At 49.2% G+C, this 19,687-nt stretch overlaps 1 protein-coding gene across 2 annotated transcripts in view; it reads left to right on the forward strand.

Moving 5' to 3' along the window:
- SHANK3 (SH3 and multiple ankyrin repeat domains 3) overlaps positions 1-19,687 on the forward strand; it is a 368,629-nt gene that overhangs the window by 24,983 nt on the left and 323,959 nt on the right. For both annotated transcript variants that reach the window (XM_064498806.1, XM_064498868.1), the window contains exons 2-3: positions 11,694-11,897; positions 15,832-15,903. In XM_064498806.1, coding sequence (XP_064354876.1) covers positions 11,694-11,897; positions 15,832-15,903 — 276 coding nt within the window. The remainder of the gene's footprint in view (positions 1-11,693; positions 11,898-15,831; positions 15,904-19,687) is intronic.

Below are 19,687 nucleotides of genomic sequence, written 5' to 3' on the forward strand. Positions count from 1 at the left end.
GTCATTTTCATCTGGTAGTTAGACCATTAATAGGCTCTGTGTTTCCTGAGATCTGACTTCAAAGACATGTTCAGTCCTCGCCTTTTCCTCAATGGGCTGGTTTAGCGTTTGTAACACTGCGTGTGACACTGTGAGAAGAGAAGTTGTATCGTGCCTCAGCATCTTCGTTTTATGTGGGAAGCAGGATATCGATTCCGTCATAGACCTAAAGGAATCTGTGGTATTTAAAAGCAGTAGCCTGCAAACTCTGCAGCTGCTACTAGAAAAAAAATGCTATTTTTTTAAATGAGAAAATATGGAAGTGAGGTAGTCAATATAGGCCTGTCTAATATATTTGACTTACTACTAACTATAGTTTGTTGACAACTTGAAATTCCCTTGTATTGCAGAATTTTTACTGAAAACATGGTAATACTGTAGAAGCTGCCGTGTGTGAACCGCAAGGCTTTGGTTGCCTGGGAACCGTCAAGCTTTCGGGTTGCTGTCGAGAGGCTGCCCAGGCGAAGTAGGTTGGGCAGACACAGGCTGAACCGACCATCAGAGCAGTGGTTGCAAATTTGTCAGCACTGTCATTATTCTTTGTTAATTAAAAGCCACCGGGTGGAGGAGCCTCTTCCAGCTGCTCCTTCGGCTCCTCAGCCGACTCGCGCGTGTGCGTCGCTGAGCTGGCGTCGGGGACGCTTCCGTGCGCAGGGGCGGCAGCGCCCGGAGCAGCGCGCCAAGGCACCGCGGGCTGCGGGCAGGGCGGCCGCACAGGGAGCCCGGGTGCGGCGGCGAGGAGGAACAACCTGAATGAACAGCGCAAAACGTGGGGGAAGCGCCACAAAAGATGGATCAGCGGGTGAGCGCTGACGCAAACCGGTGATTTTTTTTTTAAAAAAGGACAAAACAGTAAGTAGTTATTGAAGGATTTTCAAGTATGGAGCAGAGCAACAAGAAGTAAAAATGTGCAGTTTCTTTTCATTCAAAACAGTTATTATATCAGGGAAAAGAGATTAGTAAAGAGGAGTTGTTGAAGTTGTCTTTAGTGAAAGCTGTAGTGTCAATGTGGAGAGCTAAGGACCAATAAACTTATATGTGCTATAGTAGTTATACTGTTAATCAAACCAGGATAATTAAACAACTGGAAAATCATTTCTGATAAGATTTAACCATCGCATTTTCGGAGGAAGAAAACCATGTCTCCCTAGTCTATTTTAATTCTTTAACAACAGAAGATGGATAAAAGAGAGCTGATTGCCAGAATTTATCAAGACTTTGAAATAGCCCAATGAAAAGCCCCTGAGAAATTCCTTTAGCAGTTCTATGTGGAGATCTGAAGAGCTGTGATGCAGCAAATGCTGGAAAAGCAGGAACAAACGATCAGTTCTTGTCTTCAGAAGTGTTTGGCAGCGTGTTAAGGGGCAGGTGGGAAAACACCTCAAAGTTTGTAACTGGGTTCAGGGTATGAATAACTGGGAGAGGCGAGTAGCAAAGTCAGCCGGCAGCTGAGTGCAGTCACCGCAGTTCAGCCCAAAGCCCCCCGGAAGCCCTCTCCAGGCACACGGAGGACAGAAGGTGATGGGGAACAGTCAGTGTGGATTTACCAAGGGTGGATCGTGCCTGACCAACCCGATGGCCTCTCCAGTGAGGTGACTGGCTCTGTGGACAAGGAGAGCAGGGAATGCTTTTTATCCTGAATTTAGGAAGAGTTTTGATGCAGTCTCCCATGGTATCCTTACAGTGAAACTGGACAGAGGTGGTATGGATAAGTGGGCGATAATGTAGGTGGAAAGTTGTCTGGCTGGTCAGGCTTAAAGGGTGGTGATCATAGCTACGAAGTCCAGCTAGTAGCTAGTTACCGGCTGGTTCCTCAAGGATGGCTGCTGGGGCCCATAACGTGTACTACTGTTCTTAACGAGCTGGATTGTGAGATGGAGGTCACTGTCAGCAAGTTTGCCGGTGATATCAAACTCGAGGAGCAGTTGATATGCGGGAGGGCAGGGCTGCTGCTCAGAGGGACCTCCACAAGCTGGAGAAATGGGCCAACAGGACAAGAAGATCTCTGTCCTTGGAGCCATTCAGCACTCGCTTGGCCATAGCTCTGAGGAACCACTTGCTCTGACCAGGACCGGAGACTTCCAGGGGACCCTTCCCCTGACATGAGTCTGTGATTCGGTGGTGTAGAGCTCCGTGGGTGAACACATGCTGGGTGATGGAGAAATATTGCATTTTGTCCTGCTTTGAATCTGCTGGTTACATTTACTACCCTCCTGAGTTTTGCTTTGGAAGACACTGTATTGTTAGTGGGTAGGAGTTAGCGAGTGTTAACAGGAGCAATGCAGGTTGTAACAAACGCGGTGAACATGCAAAAGTCTTGGAGTTCTTTAATACAAAGAAAAAGGAGCCAGCCATGACATCAGATGGGTTGTTGAGACCTTGAGGCAAAAGGGCTGTAGGTTACTGTAAAATAAGAGAAGTTGTAACTTTGAGGAAATGAGTGGTAGTGAATTGTAAACTAAGAGTTATTGGTGTAATTAGAGTCAGATCTGGATAGGATGTTCTGATTGGGTTAAGCCAAATAACAAATGCTGCGCACAATACTGATGTGTGGTTGTGGCTGTATAAATGAAGGTACCTGGGGGACCAATTTGGAGTAGATTGCCAGAACCCTGCGGCATGTTGTTGAACTCATCAGTGTCAGCGCGTCTAATGAAGATATCCTATCTGTCACCTCGTCTTGTGGTGTTTGCTTCAATTCCCAAGGAGGTAATACCTGTTTGTCTTCTCTGTGCCACTTCGTTTTTGTCATATTCCTTCTCCGTCTTTGCTCTCCCAGACTGAGGAGTTGTGTCTATTTAGCTGAACTTCACACGGGAGCTACTCCAAGTCCTTGATCATCCTTCTCTGTAACTTTTCCACTCCATTCAGCCTTCAGGACATGGGCACGACAAGGGCGTACGCGGCGATGCCGTGACGTTTTCTGTTCCTTCGGTGGCGGTTCCTGGTGTCGTGCTGGACTGCTGAGCGCTGCCCCGATGCAGGGGCTGCCGGCCAGGCTGTCACAGCCAGCCATAGTCAGCTCGGAGCCTGTCGTTAGGACTTTTTCTTCCCACAGGCTTTACTTGGCGTTTACCTGCACTGGGTTGATCTGCCGTGTTCTTTGGCCATTTGGCTCCGTGAGGTCCTTCTGCAGGGTTTTGTGGCTGGCTCTCACTGGGTGACTTCGTTGTGGTCTCAGACCATACCTCCCCTTCCCAGGCCATCCCAGACCTGCGAGCAGCACAGGCACAAATCCCGTGGGAATCTGCTCTGGCCTCCCACTGGCCTCTGTTGTGAAAACTGTCTATTTTTGCCTCCATACCCCTTGTTGCACATCTTTTAATCAGTTATTTATGCAGGTGAGGACCTTCCCTCTTGTCCCTGGGCAATGGAGCTATTCAGCTGTACAAAGCTATCTTCGAGACATCAGACCTAGAAAGGACGTTCAGGGGGACTTAACTGAGTTAATACAAGCATAATAGAAGGGCAGATAAAGATCATTGTCGAGGATGCAAAAGAGGGTGCAATAAAGGGAAACATAAAAGACTTACGCTTGTGCAATAGTCTAAACTGAATGCATCAGCACTGGGAAGGGACTCAGAGGTTAACATAGCAGTTTAGTTCCTTATGGATCTTTATGATCCATATGATCCTGATGGATCAAGTTATTAGGATGCCTTAGAAATGACTGTTTTGCAGTATGTTAAGCATGAAGCAAGGAAGCAGAAGTAAATATCTCTGACAAATTTTTCATATGACTAAAAGCAGCAGTGGAGTTATGAATAAAGATGTGAGCATAACTGCCATATATAGAAGTATAAAAAAGCCCTACTGGGCCAACCCAGTGGTCCGTCTAACCCAGTATCAGCCTCTAGCAGCGGCTAAACGGCGTGCTGTTTAGCGAATGCATGAGGCCTGGCCACTTTCTGCAGTCCGTTTCCCCTGTGCTCCTCCAGTTTCCACAGTTGCTCTGTTAGGGTTGTCAGATGCTGCATCTCTATCTTCTCATTTGCATATACACATACAGTAATTTAGAGCTGGGTCCATCAAAATAAATTATGTTTTAATTCATTCAAATGCAAGGTTTTACAGCTAGCAATAAGGACTAATGCCAGATCTACAAAACAGGGAGCTCTGTTCTGGGAAGGATGCAGGATTTGGCCATCTGAAAGGGATGGAGTGGTCACAGGTGAACTGAACCCACACTGCCATGTGCTTTGAAAAGAGCTAGTGTGATGCCTGGAGACAGAAGGAGGGAATAGTGAGGAGAGGTAAGGACAATATTTTATAGCTGTATGTGACGGCTGGGAGACAGATGCTAGAATATTGCCTCTGGCTCTGAATTTCCCACATTAAAAAGTGTATTTAAAATTAAAGAGGGCTCTGAAAAGAGCAACAAAACTGATTTGAGATCTGGAGAAAATGCACTACAGTTTATGAACTGAAAGAGACTGATGTCTCATTAGCTCATCCTAAAAAGGATTGAGAGGTGAGTGCATTAAATGGGGGGTACCGTTGTGAAAAGAAACTGAATACTGAAGAGCTATTCAGTATCATGGAAAAAGATGTAAAAAACGATGATAGTCAGAAGTTTAAATGAAAGAAATCAAATAGGAATTAAGACATATCTTTTAAAAGTGAGGATGAGCATTTGGCTTATTAATCTGTCCAAGGAGGGAGTGCGTTTTCCATCATGTGATGTTCTTACACCCAAGCTGGATGTTCTTCAGGAAACTACGTTATCCAAATTCAAGTAATTTGGCTCATTATGGGAGTTACTGGTTGAAGGTTATGGGGCAGTGATCTTTTGCTTAGACCAGATGACCTCATGGGCCTTTCTAAATTTGGTGAATCAGAGGGCACGTTGAACAATGTGCTGCGAAGCCAGCTACAGTATGCCCTTTTCCGTTCTCTAGCAAACTTGATTTGTTCTGTATTTCCCAGGTCCTCATTTTCCATCTAAGCAAAAGTTAGACGTCGATTTGTTTGTGGCTCTGGTTGTGATGGGACAGAGAGGCAGAGAGACAAACAGTTCCAGGTCTCTGAAAGTAATAGTCGTCTTTTGAGCCTCTCTCGGATTGTTTAATGGAATCGGCTTGATTTACAGGTCCAAAACTCCTTTGCATTTCCTCTGCGCTGTCTTTCTTGGTGAATAGTTCAGCAGTTGGATGAAACAGGCTGGCCACTTTGCTCTTCAGTAACCCTCTCCATGAAGCTGGCCAGTAATTAAGCTGTTGTAGCTCTGTGCAGGAGGGAGCTTTTGCCTGAACCAGTCATTTACAGTTAATCAGAAGTTAGATCTCTTTAAACATTGATTTCAAGCTGCGTTCACATCAGAGGCAGCTGCTCCCCTGGTAGCAGTGACTGCTGGGACTGTAAGATGTGGATAGTTAACACCGCTGCAGAGTTGTAGTAAGGTGGCTGTTGGACTCTTATTTTTAAAAGATCTGCTGCCTCTGTGGATGGCTTCCTGTCTCAGGCTGCAGATTCCAGAAAATGATACAGCTTTTGTGTATAATAGTCAGCAACATCCTTCGCGATCAGCTTGTGAGTAGTGACCATCTTTCTAGAAAACCTGTAGAGCCAGAATACTTTGTTTTCTCCAGGACGTGACTCTGCAAGAACGGCTTGTGCCCAGGCCGCCTTTCCTCTGCGAGCGCAGAACCTCCCTCCCGGTCTTCATCACCTTCCCTTTTGGTGGAGGTCCCTCCTCCAGCGTGGCATTGCAGCCCGTCCGATGGCAGGCCGAAGCGTTCCTCCGGAGGCCAGTTAAGTTAGAGTGACTTGCTCTCTAAGCTGGTCCCAGTTCCCTGTTTCCAGCTTCTGGCTCCCAGGAAGGTTGCACTTGTTTCTCCTCACCTTCTCCACTAAATGCAGAGTGGATCTCACTTGTGCCCATCCCCGCCAAACCCAGCTCCATCCCCGAGCCGGGATGTCCGAGTGGAGAGAAGCTGTGCTGGAGGTGCCCATGCAGCAGGGCTGGCCCCACGCGTCTTGCCCCGTGCACGGGGCGCTGCCTGTCCCGTGTCCCCGCGGCGTTGGTGGTGGGACTGAGGATGGCACCGGTGGGAATGCTCCAGACAGCTCCCGCACTGGGCTGTTTTGTGCCCCACGGCGCTGCTCGCTGCTGCCTGCCCGCTGGCGCCCCGGCCGTCCGTCCTCTGTCCCGTGTCCGCCGGGATGGCTGGCGGGCCGAGGCCCAGCCCGAGCTGGCAACAGAGCCGCCCCGGAGGATTGTGCAGCCTCTGTCATCTCGTCTGGGTTTCCTCATGAACTCGGACAGTTCCTGTTTGTCTCCAGCACAATGCTGGATGTTCATGGGGACGCTGCTGAATTCTGTCACAGCCGTAGCTCCTTTCTTTATCCATGTGGGGCGGCTGCTGTCTGACTGTTTAGGTCCCTCTCAGGCTTCACTTCTCCCGTCTTCTCAACAAATCTCCAAATCAGGGCTACATTTAAAGGAAGAAAAAAAAAGCAGAAAAATTGCGTGTCTATAAAATCGTGTACATGTTAGACTTCACTTTTTCATTTACCGCTTCTGTCGGCCGTGTGTCTGTGTGCTCAGGGGAAGGACAAGCCCCGTCTTTGCTTAGGGGCCTTTCCCCTGGAGCCATGCCTATGCGGAGGTGCATCTTTTTCTGGAGAAAAGTGTTTGAAGCCATTATGTTTTCTCAGATGAATTTGAAAATACGAGTGGAGTTTGTTAGATGCAGAGGTGTCCGAAGTGTGCTGCGCTGTCCGAGGATGAAAACTCTGCGAGAAGTGAACTGCCGTGCAGCGTTTTGGTGGGAGGCACAAGGCCAGCCCGGAGGCTCTGGGACGTGTGTGCCCCGAGCGCGGCCGGAGGAGGATCCTGGGGGATTTAACACGCTCTCGTGGGACAAGAACGAGCAGGGGACTAGTCATCTCCTCCCCACATCACAGGGAGAGCTGGCTGCTGAATCTGCGGCTTCAGGAGATAGGCTTTGAACAAGTAATTGGAAAAAAAAATGTGTAATTGGAGAAAAGCAAACATAGTCCTTTACGGAAAGGCAAAAAAGTCCCCTGGGCTTGTTTGTGTTACACATACTGCCTGGTCCCATAGCTGGTACCCCCGTCCCTGGTTATGAGGAGTTGATGTTCTCCCATCGTGATTGCTTCATCTGAGGTGTGTGGAGCTCTGCCTGTCCCTCCAGGCCACGTCTCGTTCGGGCTGAGCGCTCTGACTTGGTGCGCCCTGTTTGTCCCCTAGAAATTGTCCCGTGCCCCTCGTCACCTTTGCCTTCCTCCTTTTCCTTTCCTGTTTCTGTTGTCTCCTGAAAAGATGGGGTAACCAGAGCTGCACGTGATACAGAAGATCTTGATGTGCTGCCAATTTACGAGTATCATAATGGCTGTTTCTACATCATTTTAGTTCAAATCCCAGCACAGGTCCTTATGCAACTTTGCTAATGAACTCCTATATCAGGAACACTGCTTGCTTAATCTTAACCTTTCCTTTCCATCTTCCTAGTCAGTTATTAATCCAAAAGAGTGCTTTCTTGCTTGTGGCAGTTCAGTTTCTTAGGAGCCTTTGGCAAGGGACCTTGCTGAAAATGGTTTGAAAATGAGAGTATGAGTTGTTAAGCAAGCTGGTCTTGTTCTCGCACCTGTAGGTTTCCGCCAAGCACTCTTGGTAGATTTTGGAGGTAGGACTTCACGGAAAATAAGTGGATCTCTCAGCAACATAAATATTGAGCCTCGCACCTCTACTAGTTCTGTTTTTGCTGTAGTTCCTGTCCATCTTCCTGAGGCAGCATTCAGTCCTTTTGCTCTCCAGGGCACCAAGACGTCGCTGAGCCCTGTCTAAGGACCGCGGTCGCCTGTCCCGCACTCCCTCGGCATGGCCGGGCCGTGCAGCGCGCGGCCGAGCACTGAGCACCTCGCCGGGTTCACGCTGGAACGCCGCCGGCCGGGTGACGTGGTGCTGCTCGCGGGCGTGCGCTCAGATCTGCAGCGTTCACCCTTCCGCTGCGGAGAGCTTTTATTCTCCGCGAGTCCTTCTGCACCAGCACCCGTTGCGGTGGAGATCAGCGAGGATCCCCCGCAGCCGGTCCTTACGGGGGGGCTCAGGGACTCCTCCCTGAGCGGCTCTTGCCTCTCGGTCGCTTGCTGGCCTCCTCTGCTTTCTGGCAGGCTCCCTTCTTCCTCTGCATTTGTTAATTTTTGCCTTTAATATTGTCGTCATTTTGCACGTAGCTTGTCAAGAGTTACGCTCTTTTCTGTTCTCATTTGGAAGCAACTTCTACTTTCTTCTTTCTAGCAAAGGAAATCGTTCTACTTTCAGTCAGTTCCTTTGCTCTGATTCGACTGTTCCATCTTTTTGTGGAGACCTCTTAGTGGCTGTTTTTTCATTTTTGCCATACATTTGCTCTATGCTACTGCCTGGGAGCACATCACCTTTTCAGCTGCTGCTTTTAATTTTCTTTCAACTCTTTCTCATTTTTGTGCTCTTCGGTGAATATTTTTTGGCTTTTTTGCTCTTACGGGATTGTCGAGTTTGAGTTCTTTATTGTCGTTATTACAGGGTGGCTCTTGAATAGATCTTGTCTGTCATCCTGCGCAGTGCTCAGGGTTGAACCTGAAGCTGTGGGCTCTTTCTTCAGGAAAGAGTCATCCATGCTGTCTAAGAGTTGGGAATCTGCATCATTTTCTTTCAGGAGCTGTTTCTAAGGCTTTGATTATTGTGATCGCAACTTGTAATTGTATGGAAAAAATTATCACTTGTGATTATGAGCCCAAGCGAACAGCTTGTTCTGAGTGCTGCTGCTGTCCCTCTCATCCTCTGGCCCTGTTTCCCTCTCCCCCTTCCAGCCCCTGGACGGGCCCACGGTGTCTGCAGGGTCACCAGCCCTGCTGCGACAGAGGAGCCCTCGCTCCCCTTGTTCTGCGAGCAACCCGAGCACAGCCTCCCCAGGCGTACAGCAGCTTCCTCCTCTTGATCAGAGCAGGCTATGGAGTTACGGCTGCGTAAAGATTCCCCTTGCAGCTCTCCTGGCAGGCGTCTGTGGGGTTAATCTCATATTGTGGATTGCTCATGGAGTGGATGTGCTATGTCATTGAGTGGAATAAGCATGTTTGGTTGTAGGAGCTCTGATATGAGAAAGTTTTTAATACATTTGGTAGTATTTGGAGAAACAGAGTCATAAGTAGACGTTTAAATAGCTGGATTATGCCCACAAAGGACTGTGTAGCATTTTGACTTAACAGCTAAAGTAGGCATCTTCCTCCTCCTGATTTCTGACACAAGTTAGAGAACAGAAGAGACACATTAGGAGATGGAAGTTGCTTGCTCTCTTAAATATGGAATGTTAATACGCTACAGACTGTACCTCTGCAATGTAAAGTTTGCTATAAAATTCAAAAATTTTTATGCTGGAGCCTTCCTTCCACTGGTGCTTGTGCTTGTGCACATTTGCATGTGTTTGTCGGTCCATGGTCTTTCTGTTAGCCACGTATTTTAGTACTGAAAAGCATAATTTGAATAATGAAAAGCTGTAGAGGCTGAAAAAGCACGTAGGAAGACATAGGCAGTGTTTGGCTTTTTATTGAAGGGTCCCTGAAAAATGATTCATATTCCACTTCTCTTTGTGGACTGGAACAGAACTAAGCTGACATTTCTTGAAGGTTTTGAGCTCCTGATTTCTCGTACCAGCAAGCTGCCGCCTCTTCCTTAGTATCTGCTCTAGGACAACGCAACGGTTGATAAGCGTGCTAACGTGCTGATGGTCAGCGATGGAATAGATAGCGTTGACCTCTGTCTGCGGTACAAATGCATGCTGCCAAGCTGAGAAAAATGAGACATCACATCAGTGCCGTGGCTTTCCGTGTTACACGATAACTTTTCAGGATGACGGTGCGGAGACGACCGAGCCTGGCACAGCGCAGTCCAGCGCAGATGCCCTGCTGTCTCCCACCGTGTGCCTCAGCAGCATCACTTACTTTTCTCTGGGCAAAGCTGTTTAATTTTTCAAAACAGTGCCTATTTAATTCAGAGAACCAAACAGATGCTATTAAGGGGAGAGAGGGCCAGAACAGCTTCTTGGGTTAAATTTTGCCGTTGGAAGTAGGACTACTGCAGGTAGGACTACTGGAAGGAGTGGGCGAGGACGTGCAGAGTTGCTTCTGATGTCCTGGGGTGAATGCTCACCTTCTCTCAGTCTCTTTGGGAGAAGTCGACGTGCCGGTGGTAGAAGGAGTTCAGGCGCTGTGGATCTGCTGGAGCTCTTGGGAAGAGCTGCGGAGCACCTAGGGAAGGTGGAGACCAGATCTGTCTGATAGTTTCTGTTTCGAAGTCCAAGTAGGCATCTGTGTTCAGGCCTCGACTCTTCAACACGTTCCTGAGCAAAATATGGTTATGCCACAGTGCGGATCCGTGCTGCACCTACCCCTTGACTGTCGTGTGCACCTCCAGTCTCCCGTTTCAGGAATGAGATCGTGGTCCAGAAAGGACAACAGGGATGGGCAGGAGTACGGTGGGAATGGGCTCGGACTCAGCCTGGACAAGCAGCGACTTGGGGGAGTGCTGCGGAGGCGGGAAGGAAGTGAGCAGGGGACGGCTGTTCGCTTTGTCTTCCAACACAAAAATCAGGAATCTTAAGTCACTGCCTGTCGGTCTCATTTAAATGAAATGCTGAAGCATGACTAACTGTTGTTCTCTCCTCCCCCAGAAAGGGTGGAGGGGGGAGAAAATGAACGAGGAGGAGAATAAAGTGACTGGAATGAGAGCAGGTTAAAGGCCAAAATATAAAAATAGGGGCCTGGAAGGGGAAACTGGTTACTGATGGGGCCGGGCTGTCGCCGAGACGGACCTCTGGTGTTGCTGCTGTGGAGTCCGTTTGCCTTTCTGTTCCTTGCCCGCAAGCGTGGATGCTGGGCAGAGCCTGTCGTTGCTCTGAAACTGCTGAGACAAGGAGAAGGCAGCAGCCGCGGTACCAAAGCACCTGCATCCCTGCTGCAAAACCGGGACCCGCTCCGGGTGGAGGCCGTTCCCGCGGCCTCGGGGCAGGGCTGGGGTGGTGGAGCTATGGGAAACGCAGCCGTAAAATGATGGGCTATAAATGTCTGGTGGCTTGAGTCCTGAGGAGGGAGGGAAGCTGTTTGGGAAACTCGCTGGATGTTACGGGATGGAATTTAGGAATATGATTTTTAGCGCTCGAATGCTGTTTTCCTCCTCGGGGTCTCTTCAAATGACTGAGGGGCTTGCTGGATTCCCTGAGCTCCCAACAATGACTTTGTTTTACAGCTTCTTTATTTGCACACCTATGAAAACTTTCCGCAGTATTCGATAGACTCCTTGTACCCTATCGGAAGGATATTTAAGTGGAGTGTTGCTATTACATTGTCATTAACTGTCAGTATTGCCATGCAATACTCTTCAGGACTTCTCATGTTTTATGGAATTTTTTACAATATAGGGTGTGAGTCTGCCCTGAGCCTCACAAAATGGGTTAGAGGGGAATATGCTAAGCCTTACTGTTCTCCAATTGTAGAAATCTGTTTTTTCCCTCCACTAATCAACGGACATGGAAAAGATTGTGGCTTTCCCATTTTATCCTTCTCCTTGTTATCACTAGTGTTGTTCCCGAGTATGGTTATGGATTACAGGGCCCTGATGATGCTCACCTCTAATTGCCCTCTATTTCTCTCCATAGAAGTGTCTACGGTTAAATCCAGACGTTCCTGTATGGGTTTCCAAACAGCGCATTCTCTGCACTTTGAACCACAGCCTGAAGGATGTTCTGAATTATGGACTGTTCCAGCCAGCCTTCAATGGCAGGGCTGGGAAGTTTCTGGACGAGGAGCGCCTGCTGAGGGAGTACCCCCTGAATCCAGACACTCCTGTCCCTTACTTGGAGGTAGCTATTTGTCTTTTTTGAACACACACACACACACACACACAGACACACACACACACACACACTCTTAGTACATATATATATATATACACATATATACATATTTAATATGTATATATGTGCATATGTATACATACATACACATATGTATATGTATGTATACATACGTGTATATATACACACACACGTGTGTGTGTATGTGTGTATATATAAGCATAGGACTCTTATGATCCCTTCCATTTCAGTCTCTAAATACACCACAGATATTAAGACCCCCCAGACCCATTTTTTTTAGCATTTCCCTTCCAAGAGTGAAAGCATAGAGATTCGTGTGGGTGTATGTGTTTACTCACAAAGAATTAATTGAGGGAAAGCTGAGGCAAGTGCTTCTGAGTTTTAGTTTTTCATGACTCTGTCTGGCAGAGAGCTCCATAACATCTGTCATAGCCCTATGAAACAGCTTCCCTATTTTCTGACCCCGTTGATCAAAATTTCTTTTTTTCTTGTCATAACTGTCATGGGAAGTTAAAGTTACAGATGGAAAGGCACTGTCATAAGTACAGAGGGAAAATCCTAAGGAGACCTTTGACTAAGAGGCTGAACTACTTGAGTTTAATATTTTATTTAATTTATAGTTAGTGTAGAGACTAGAACACAGCTGTGTGCTTTGACAGCAATTGACTGTTCCTGTATGGACCTCATTTGTTTGATGAGCATGCAGGATAAATGTTAGGCTTCACTCCATTATGTTTTCTGTTCCAGAAAATCAACTAAATTTTCTGTAACAGAAATTAACTAAATTAACTCTTTGCTGACACACAGTGTAGGTTTTCTCTTGGGCTAGGATTCAGTCGGTCAAATGTAGATGTCTATTTTAGGGTGAACTGAAGCATTTTTTGGGCTCCGTTGACTGTTGCTGCGGAGATCCCCATTGGCTGTGATGGGACTTCAGCTACCTGCATGTGGACCTCTGCATTTAGGGATCTCATTGCTATATTCTACCCACAGAGTATTTACAAAGCATTAAACAGTTAAACTGTGCATGTTCTTATAAATGCAAACATGAATGCAGTTATAACCAATCCTGGCTAATATGGAAAGAGAGTACTACACAATTTCTTAGCAAACAGACATGTGATATACACGGAAACATTTGGAACACCATGAAGAATGCTTGCAAATAAACTTATGAGGTAGAGAATTCGCTAATGTTCCTCATATGGGCTTTAATGCTTTGTTTTTGTAGGATTTAGCATAATGTCCGTACTTAATATCTTAGCATGCACATCTGAATGCAGACTTGACATGGATATTTGTTGTGTGTCACACTGATTCTTCCTAACTTGGTAAGAATGGCAGCTGACCACTTGAGCATCATATTGGAAAACAAAAAGTCCAGAACCTATTTACAGGACATTAATCCTATGCTGATACCATTGAGGTTTCTTGAGCCCCAGAGATACATTAGACTCAGGGCTGCATGTGAAAGTCATCAGATAAATGAGTTTTTGTGTATAATGACAGAAGAAATATGGAGTTAAAAAGAAGGTATCTGCAGGAGTTCCTGGAGAGGTGAGACTCTGGCTTCACCCTCCGCTGCAGTTCACTGTAGATAATCCACATTCCTTTACTGGGATGAAACAGCAATGGCAGTGAAGCAGGCTGGTGATCAGGCAGCGTGCAGTGTGGTCTACCTGCCACGTGACGAGGTCCAGTTGCCCTCCTGGCAGCTGATTGTATTACTGTATCCCACCGTAGCCTACTCCTTGTTATCTACCATCAGAAGCTTATCGTGTCCTTCCTGATGAGGCAGTTACCTCGTTGGTATGCCGAGCACACAGTTGTATCCTAGCCATTATTAAACCTTGCGTGTTCAGTTCATGCACCTTGTAACTTTGAAGGAGATTTTCAAAATTTACAGGTCTGTATGTCCCCCCTGTGCAAATCCATTCCATCCATGATCTATCGGAGCAAAACCATCTGGTTGTGACTAGCTTGGGGCCAGCCGCCTGCTTCAGTCACTTCTTCAAAAGTTCTGCTGCTTAGTTTTGAGCAGCAAACTGTTCTACAACTTGACTCTTTTCTGCTGATGATTTTACCTTGCCCCTGGGTAGCAGCTGTGTGTTGTCCTTGCCCCACAGCCACTGGTGCAACAGCCCTGGCCGTGACCGCGCAGTGGGAGCAGCTTGCAGCTGAGGTGTAGGGGAGCCGCAGGAGATCCCCGAAGGCTGAGGGCTGGGAGAGCGGCAGGGGGTTGTCACCATCCCTCCTGAGCCAGGGTGTTCATGCAGGAGGCCGAAAGCGAATGGCCAGCGGGGAAGCCTTGTCCCTCCTAGGCTAGAGCGCTGCAGAGGGCTCGGAGGGCTTGGGCAGAGTTCATCTGCAGCCTCTTGCAACTCGGTGTCAGAGGACGAAGAGGAGCCCCTGAGAGTGTGCTCACACTGAGCAGGGATGCACAAGTGAACCCTGACACCTGGCAGCGTCTGCAAGAGAGGAACATTTGCAAATCAGCAGGCCCGACAATTTTTACCTTGGAATGCTGCAAAAAAGTATGTGAAGAAACATCTGCCCAGTAATACGAGTTTGTAGTAAGTTTTGGAATACAAAAGAAACTGCAGAAGACTGAAAATGTGCTAATGTTTTGCCAATGTTGAAAAGTAAATGGGATGAGCTTGGTTACTTTAGGCCAAAGACAACTTTGACCAGTTCAAGTCAAAATAATGAAATGTTGATGGAGGATTAAGTTCATAGCAAATTAAAAATCTAGGAATACAACTAATGCATGGAAAAAAAATCTCATCAAACAAATAGAGTTTCATTCTTTAAGGAAATCATATTTCTGCTTGATAAAGATAGCTATACAAAGGTAATGTAGTTAGACCTTTGGAGGTGCTTGATTTTGTTCTACGTGATATTCAGATTCAGGCTTAGCACTATAATATGTCAGCAGAACCTGTTACTGGATAACTAACCGATGATAAAAAGCAGTTGTCATTGGGATCATCGCTGCACAGAGGAAATGCTAGTGCAGTTTCTTAGGGACTGACATCAAGCTTAATAAAGTTACACCGGGGAGCTGGGTGTAAGTGTGAAATCACTGCTGATAGAGTCTGATGATGAGACAAAGTATGGCAGAGAATGCAGTGATGCAGATGGCGTTGTCTAGATCATTTGGTAAAAGAGACCCTTGAAGTATACTGTAAGTCAGCCAAATGACAAACATACGGGCACAAGGATTGTTTGCGAAGGAGGGACTCTCATTTTGGAAAATGAAATTTCTGAAGAAAATTTTATTAGTCTGTTGGTCAAGCAAGCCAAAATGAATTCCAGTGAATTCCCGGTGTGATGCTGTGGCCAAAAGCGATCCTGTAATCCTTCGATGCATACACTGGCAAGCGGTGAGGTGGTTTCAGGAGTGGTTGCGGTGGAAGAGGTTGATACTGGAGCAGTGTTGGGGGGAAAGTCAATATACTTGAAAGGACACTGAAAAGAGGAATGGCTTAGAAAAGAATAACAGAAAATATCTGAGAACAGAAAAGAAGGTTCTTCAGTGAGGGGCTTAGAGCTCAATCTGCTTAAGGGAAGGTCTAGATTACTTGTGTAAAAACTTTACTGGGGAGAAAAAAAAATCTGCTGTTAGAGCGATCCCTAATTTATTGGGGAGAAGCAGAACAAACAGAACAAACCCCACAGCTTTTGAAAGATGAAACCAGACAGATTCGTATGAAAGACGGGTCAGAATTCTTTAGTGAGGGAAGTGATTAACTATTAGAAGAAATCGTGAAAGACAAGAGTGGATTTTCTGTCTATGGTTGTTTTCGGATCTAGACTGAATATCTTCATGTAAGACATCCTTTACTGGAATTGCTCAAGGGGTGTGTGATGATGACAGTGGGTTTCGTTCTCATACATCTGCCCTTCTTCCCTCTTGCAGTTCCGGTACAAGAGGCGTGTGTACACCCAGAGTTTGCTGGACGACAAGCAGTTTGCCAAACTCCATACAAAGGTAAGGCTGGAGTCCAGTGCAAGAGCTCGAAGCCCTGGTAGCGTGTGTAGCACAGATGGTCCGTCCCGACGAGACGGGGTCTATCGCAGAGGGAATGTCAGGCCTTGCACGGTGCCTGCAGAGCCTGAGTCGTGCAGCCGAGGGCGGCGGAAGGTCCCCACCACGCTGCTGCTGGGCGCCGGCGTGGGAACAGGTCGCACTGCTTGTGTGTGCCTGGCGGCTGGGCGTGCGGTTGGGCTGGGCTCTGCGGGGCAGCTGGGGCCGGCTTTCCCGCGGTGGGGAGGCAGGAGGAGCGCCTGATGGCACAGCTGAAGGGATGCTTTATTCGGAGGGCACAATGGTGCGCATTGAGGAGCGGGAGCGCGCCGTTCCCTCCCCCGGCGAGGCTGCGGCGTGCCGTCGCTGTGCACACAAACTCCCTGCCTCGTCCCCGGCTTTAACCCCTGTGTGCGGATCAGGGTTTTGCTGCTGGGATTCCCATGTGCAGAGTGCTCTTGGTATCCTGCGTCCCCCGCACACCGTGGGCAGCGATCAAGGCTAGCGTAAAGATTAACGGCAGGTGCTGGAAAGGACTGCTGTGTGTTAGGAGGCAGGGGTGACACGAGGAGGTATGGTTTGTGTGCCTGCGATGTGCACGCCGCGGTGTTCCCCGGGAGCAGAGGCCCCCGCCGAAGCCCCCAGGCTCTGCAGCTGGGACGCCCTGCCCAGGCACAGCGGGTCCGTGCTGGGGGCCAGGGATGCTGACGGTGACCGGTCCCTGGCACGCCTTGGCTGATGCCCTCTTGCACTGCTCTTCCCCAGACAGCTGTGGGCGTCCCCCAGCTTTGTTTCTCATCTAAGAAGCTAAGAGCAATGATCGTAGGGTGGCCTGGAACCACCGGAGGATTTCCACTACTACTAATTGAGCCTTGAGACAGCCTGAGGCCCCCTGATGCCGGCTCCTCCGAGGCGAGGGTCAGCAGCGTGCAGGCAACCGTGGGCGAAGGAGGAACAGGGGCACCAGCCGCGGGGCTGGCCGTTGCCAGGAGTTGCGCGCACAGCTCGGTGGCTCTAACGGGCGGAGCAGCGTTCAGGCAGCAAGGCAGCGTGAAGCGTCCTCAGCCCCCGCACTGAGCTTGGCTCGTTTCCGGGGAGAGTCGGCGGAGAGCTGGGGCTGCAGGTCAGGGTGGTGATGTGGAGAGGCTCCACCTCGGGGGGGGCCGAGCTCGGAAGCCCCTGTGCTGTAGAGGAGAGTGCCCAGAGGCTTTGGGCGTTCCTTATTTGAGAAGCATGTCGGGTTGGCGGAGGTTTCCAGGGCTCCCTGCTAGATTCCGTGTTCCCGTATTACGTAGTGCAGGTCCGCAGGGTGCTGCCGGGCGGTCTTCACTTCTGTCACACGTGTTCTTCAACGCAGAGGCAGGAAAGGGTTGCAAGTTCTCAGTTAACGTATAAAACAGCAACAGGTGAGCTAAGTGGAGCCGCAGGTGTGAAACAGAAGGGAAGGAAACGTTCTCCCAGTGGGCTTGTCCCACCAGGCGAAATTCTTCATGGGAAGAAGCAGGTCCCATCTTTCTTTCGCAGAGCTGCAGAAATAAGAAACAAATTGTTGTTAGGGTTCAGATTCGACTCATGAAGATTTTGTCTAGCAGCACAGGAATATCGAGGCAGCAAATCTGGAGAGCTCTCAGCACCTTCCTGACGCCAGATGTGGATCGCGGTACTTGTGAGCCTTGCCGTGCAGGGACCGGGTTTCCCAAAGGGAGGGCTGAAGATGCCTGGGACGGGGAGAGCCAAGCAGTAGCACCTGAGGACTTCCCCTGAGCCTGTGTGGTGACCATAGATGCACTTTATTTAGTGTTTACTTAATCTCTGTGCTTGAAGCTCCACTTAGAGATAACATGAAGGATTTTTTCTTTTAATTTTTAACATTGCCACTGAGATATGGCATCTCAGTGAGACACTGGGCTGCTGCTCCCCGTTCCCTCCTGCCAAGAGGATGCCGATGTGCGTTCCCGCTGCTCGGCCCTCTCCCTGCCTCGGTGCGGCACCACTGCCCCTGACACCGGCGCGTTGAAGATCGGCCCGCGGGAGGGGAGCCCTCAGCCCGCCCCGAGGCTGCTCCCGGCAGCAGTGCGGTGCAAGGGAGGAAGAGGAGGCAGTCGCGGAGGGGGAGCGCGAGGATGCGCGTGTGTGCGCCTGTGAGGCTCGTGCCGGCTGCTCCTTTGGGGAGATGACGGCTCCGAAGGCTGGTGGTGGTGCGACTTGCCCGCCCGGCACGTGCTGCTGCTGCTTTGCTCGGAGAGGGTGAGGCCGGGGCGTGTGGACGTGCGTGCTCAGCGCCCTCCCTGCCGCCTGCCCGAGGATGACGGGGGCACGGAGAGCCGGGCGCGCGGCCGGACATGGGGTGCTCTCTGGGAAGGAAGCCGGCCGAGCAGAAAGACAAAAGGCGAACTTCGGAGGACAGCAGACCCCGAGCCCGGAGCAAGGTACCGCCTGCCGCTGCTTTGTCCCCTCCGCTGTCGGTGTGGCTGGTGCTGCTGGGAGCCGGCCCTGGGGGTGGGGGGGGCTCAGGGCTGAGCCCCGACCCCGCGGAGGGACCCTGCAGCAAAGCGCGCAGGAGGACGGCGCAGGGGAGCCCCGGCTCCACGTTGAAGGTGCTGCGAGGTGTCTCCGAGACGAGTCGGGGAACGTGGCTCAGTGCCCTGCTCCGTGACTGCTCACCTGCGTGGCCTTGCACGTCCAGGTCGCCCGCTGCCTGGGGTTCTCCTGCCTTTCGTGCATTAAGGGTGCAGGAAAGCAGGTGCACGGAGCGGATTCGTGTGCGGTATGGTGCAGGCTGCAAGTGTCTCTAACGTCATGGGATTGGGGTGGATTCCACGTTTTTTGTAGCGATGCCTAAGGTCTTGGGCAGTGAAATACCGTTTGTTCCTAGATGCATCATTTCCAAGTGCTGTGAGGGACTAGCTTTAGGGCTTGGGATTGCGGGACCGCTCCGGGGGCTGTGGTACCCATGAAATCTTTAGGCCTGTGGCTGATGGGCTGCTTTGAATGAGAGTACAAAACTCTTCAGAGTCTGTGGTGTGTGGCTTTTAGCAGCAGTGTATCCTACTTTAATCTTTCGTCAGGGTAATGATGTTGAAATGTGATTCGTACCTGATGTTTAAGAATTTAAGAAAAATCAAAATTAACTCCCCTTTTTCAGTGCCAGTGGACTTGTTCCACGAAGTGAGGAAACTGGTTTCTCAGGTTGCCAGGGATAACGAAGTAACTAGGTAAAACCAGTCCGTCAGCAACGCTGGCTTGTACCTTTTGGGACCCGCAGGCAGTGACTTTTCTTATAGATCTTTCCCACTGAATTGCAGTGGACCATTTTGAAATGGGAGTGCACAGAAATGTTTGATAGAAAAGGACAAGTCCATTTTACTTCAAAGTGGACAGAAAAATCTTGGCATTTACCAAAATGTCCGGAAAGGACATTGTCCTACTAAAAGTCTTGGGATATTGCCAACCTGAAGGGGAGAGAAGTAGCACACTTAAACCCAGTAATTATTAGCAGCACATGTTCCACTGCTGTTGCAGATGACTGATGTTAGTGCAGACCCCAGAAGCGATAACCACGGATAGAGATCCCGTTACACTGCATGGATAGAGATCCCGTTGTACTGCACAGATAGAGATCCCGTTATACTGCACGGATAGAGATCCCGTTACACTGCATGGATAGAGATCCTGTTGTACTGCACAGATAGAGATCCCGTTACACTGCACGGATAGAGATCCCGTTATACTGCACGGATAGAGATCC

The sequence above is a fragment of the Dromaius novaehollandiae genome, chromosome 1 (genome assembly GCF_036370855.1).
Source record: "Dromaius novaehollandiae isolate bDroNov1 chromosome 1, bDroNov1.hap1, whole genome shotgun sequence".
In the NCBI taxonomy this organism is placed as follows: domain Eukaryota; kingdom Metazoa; phylum Chordata; class Aves; order Casuariiformes; family Dromaiidae; genus Dromaius; species Dromaius novaehollandiae.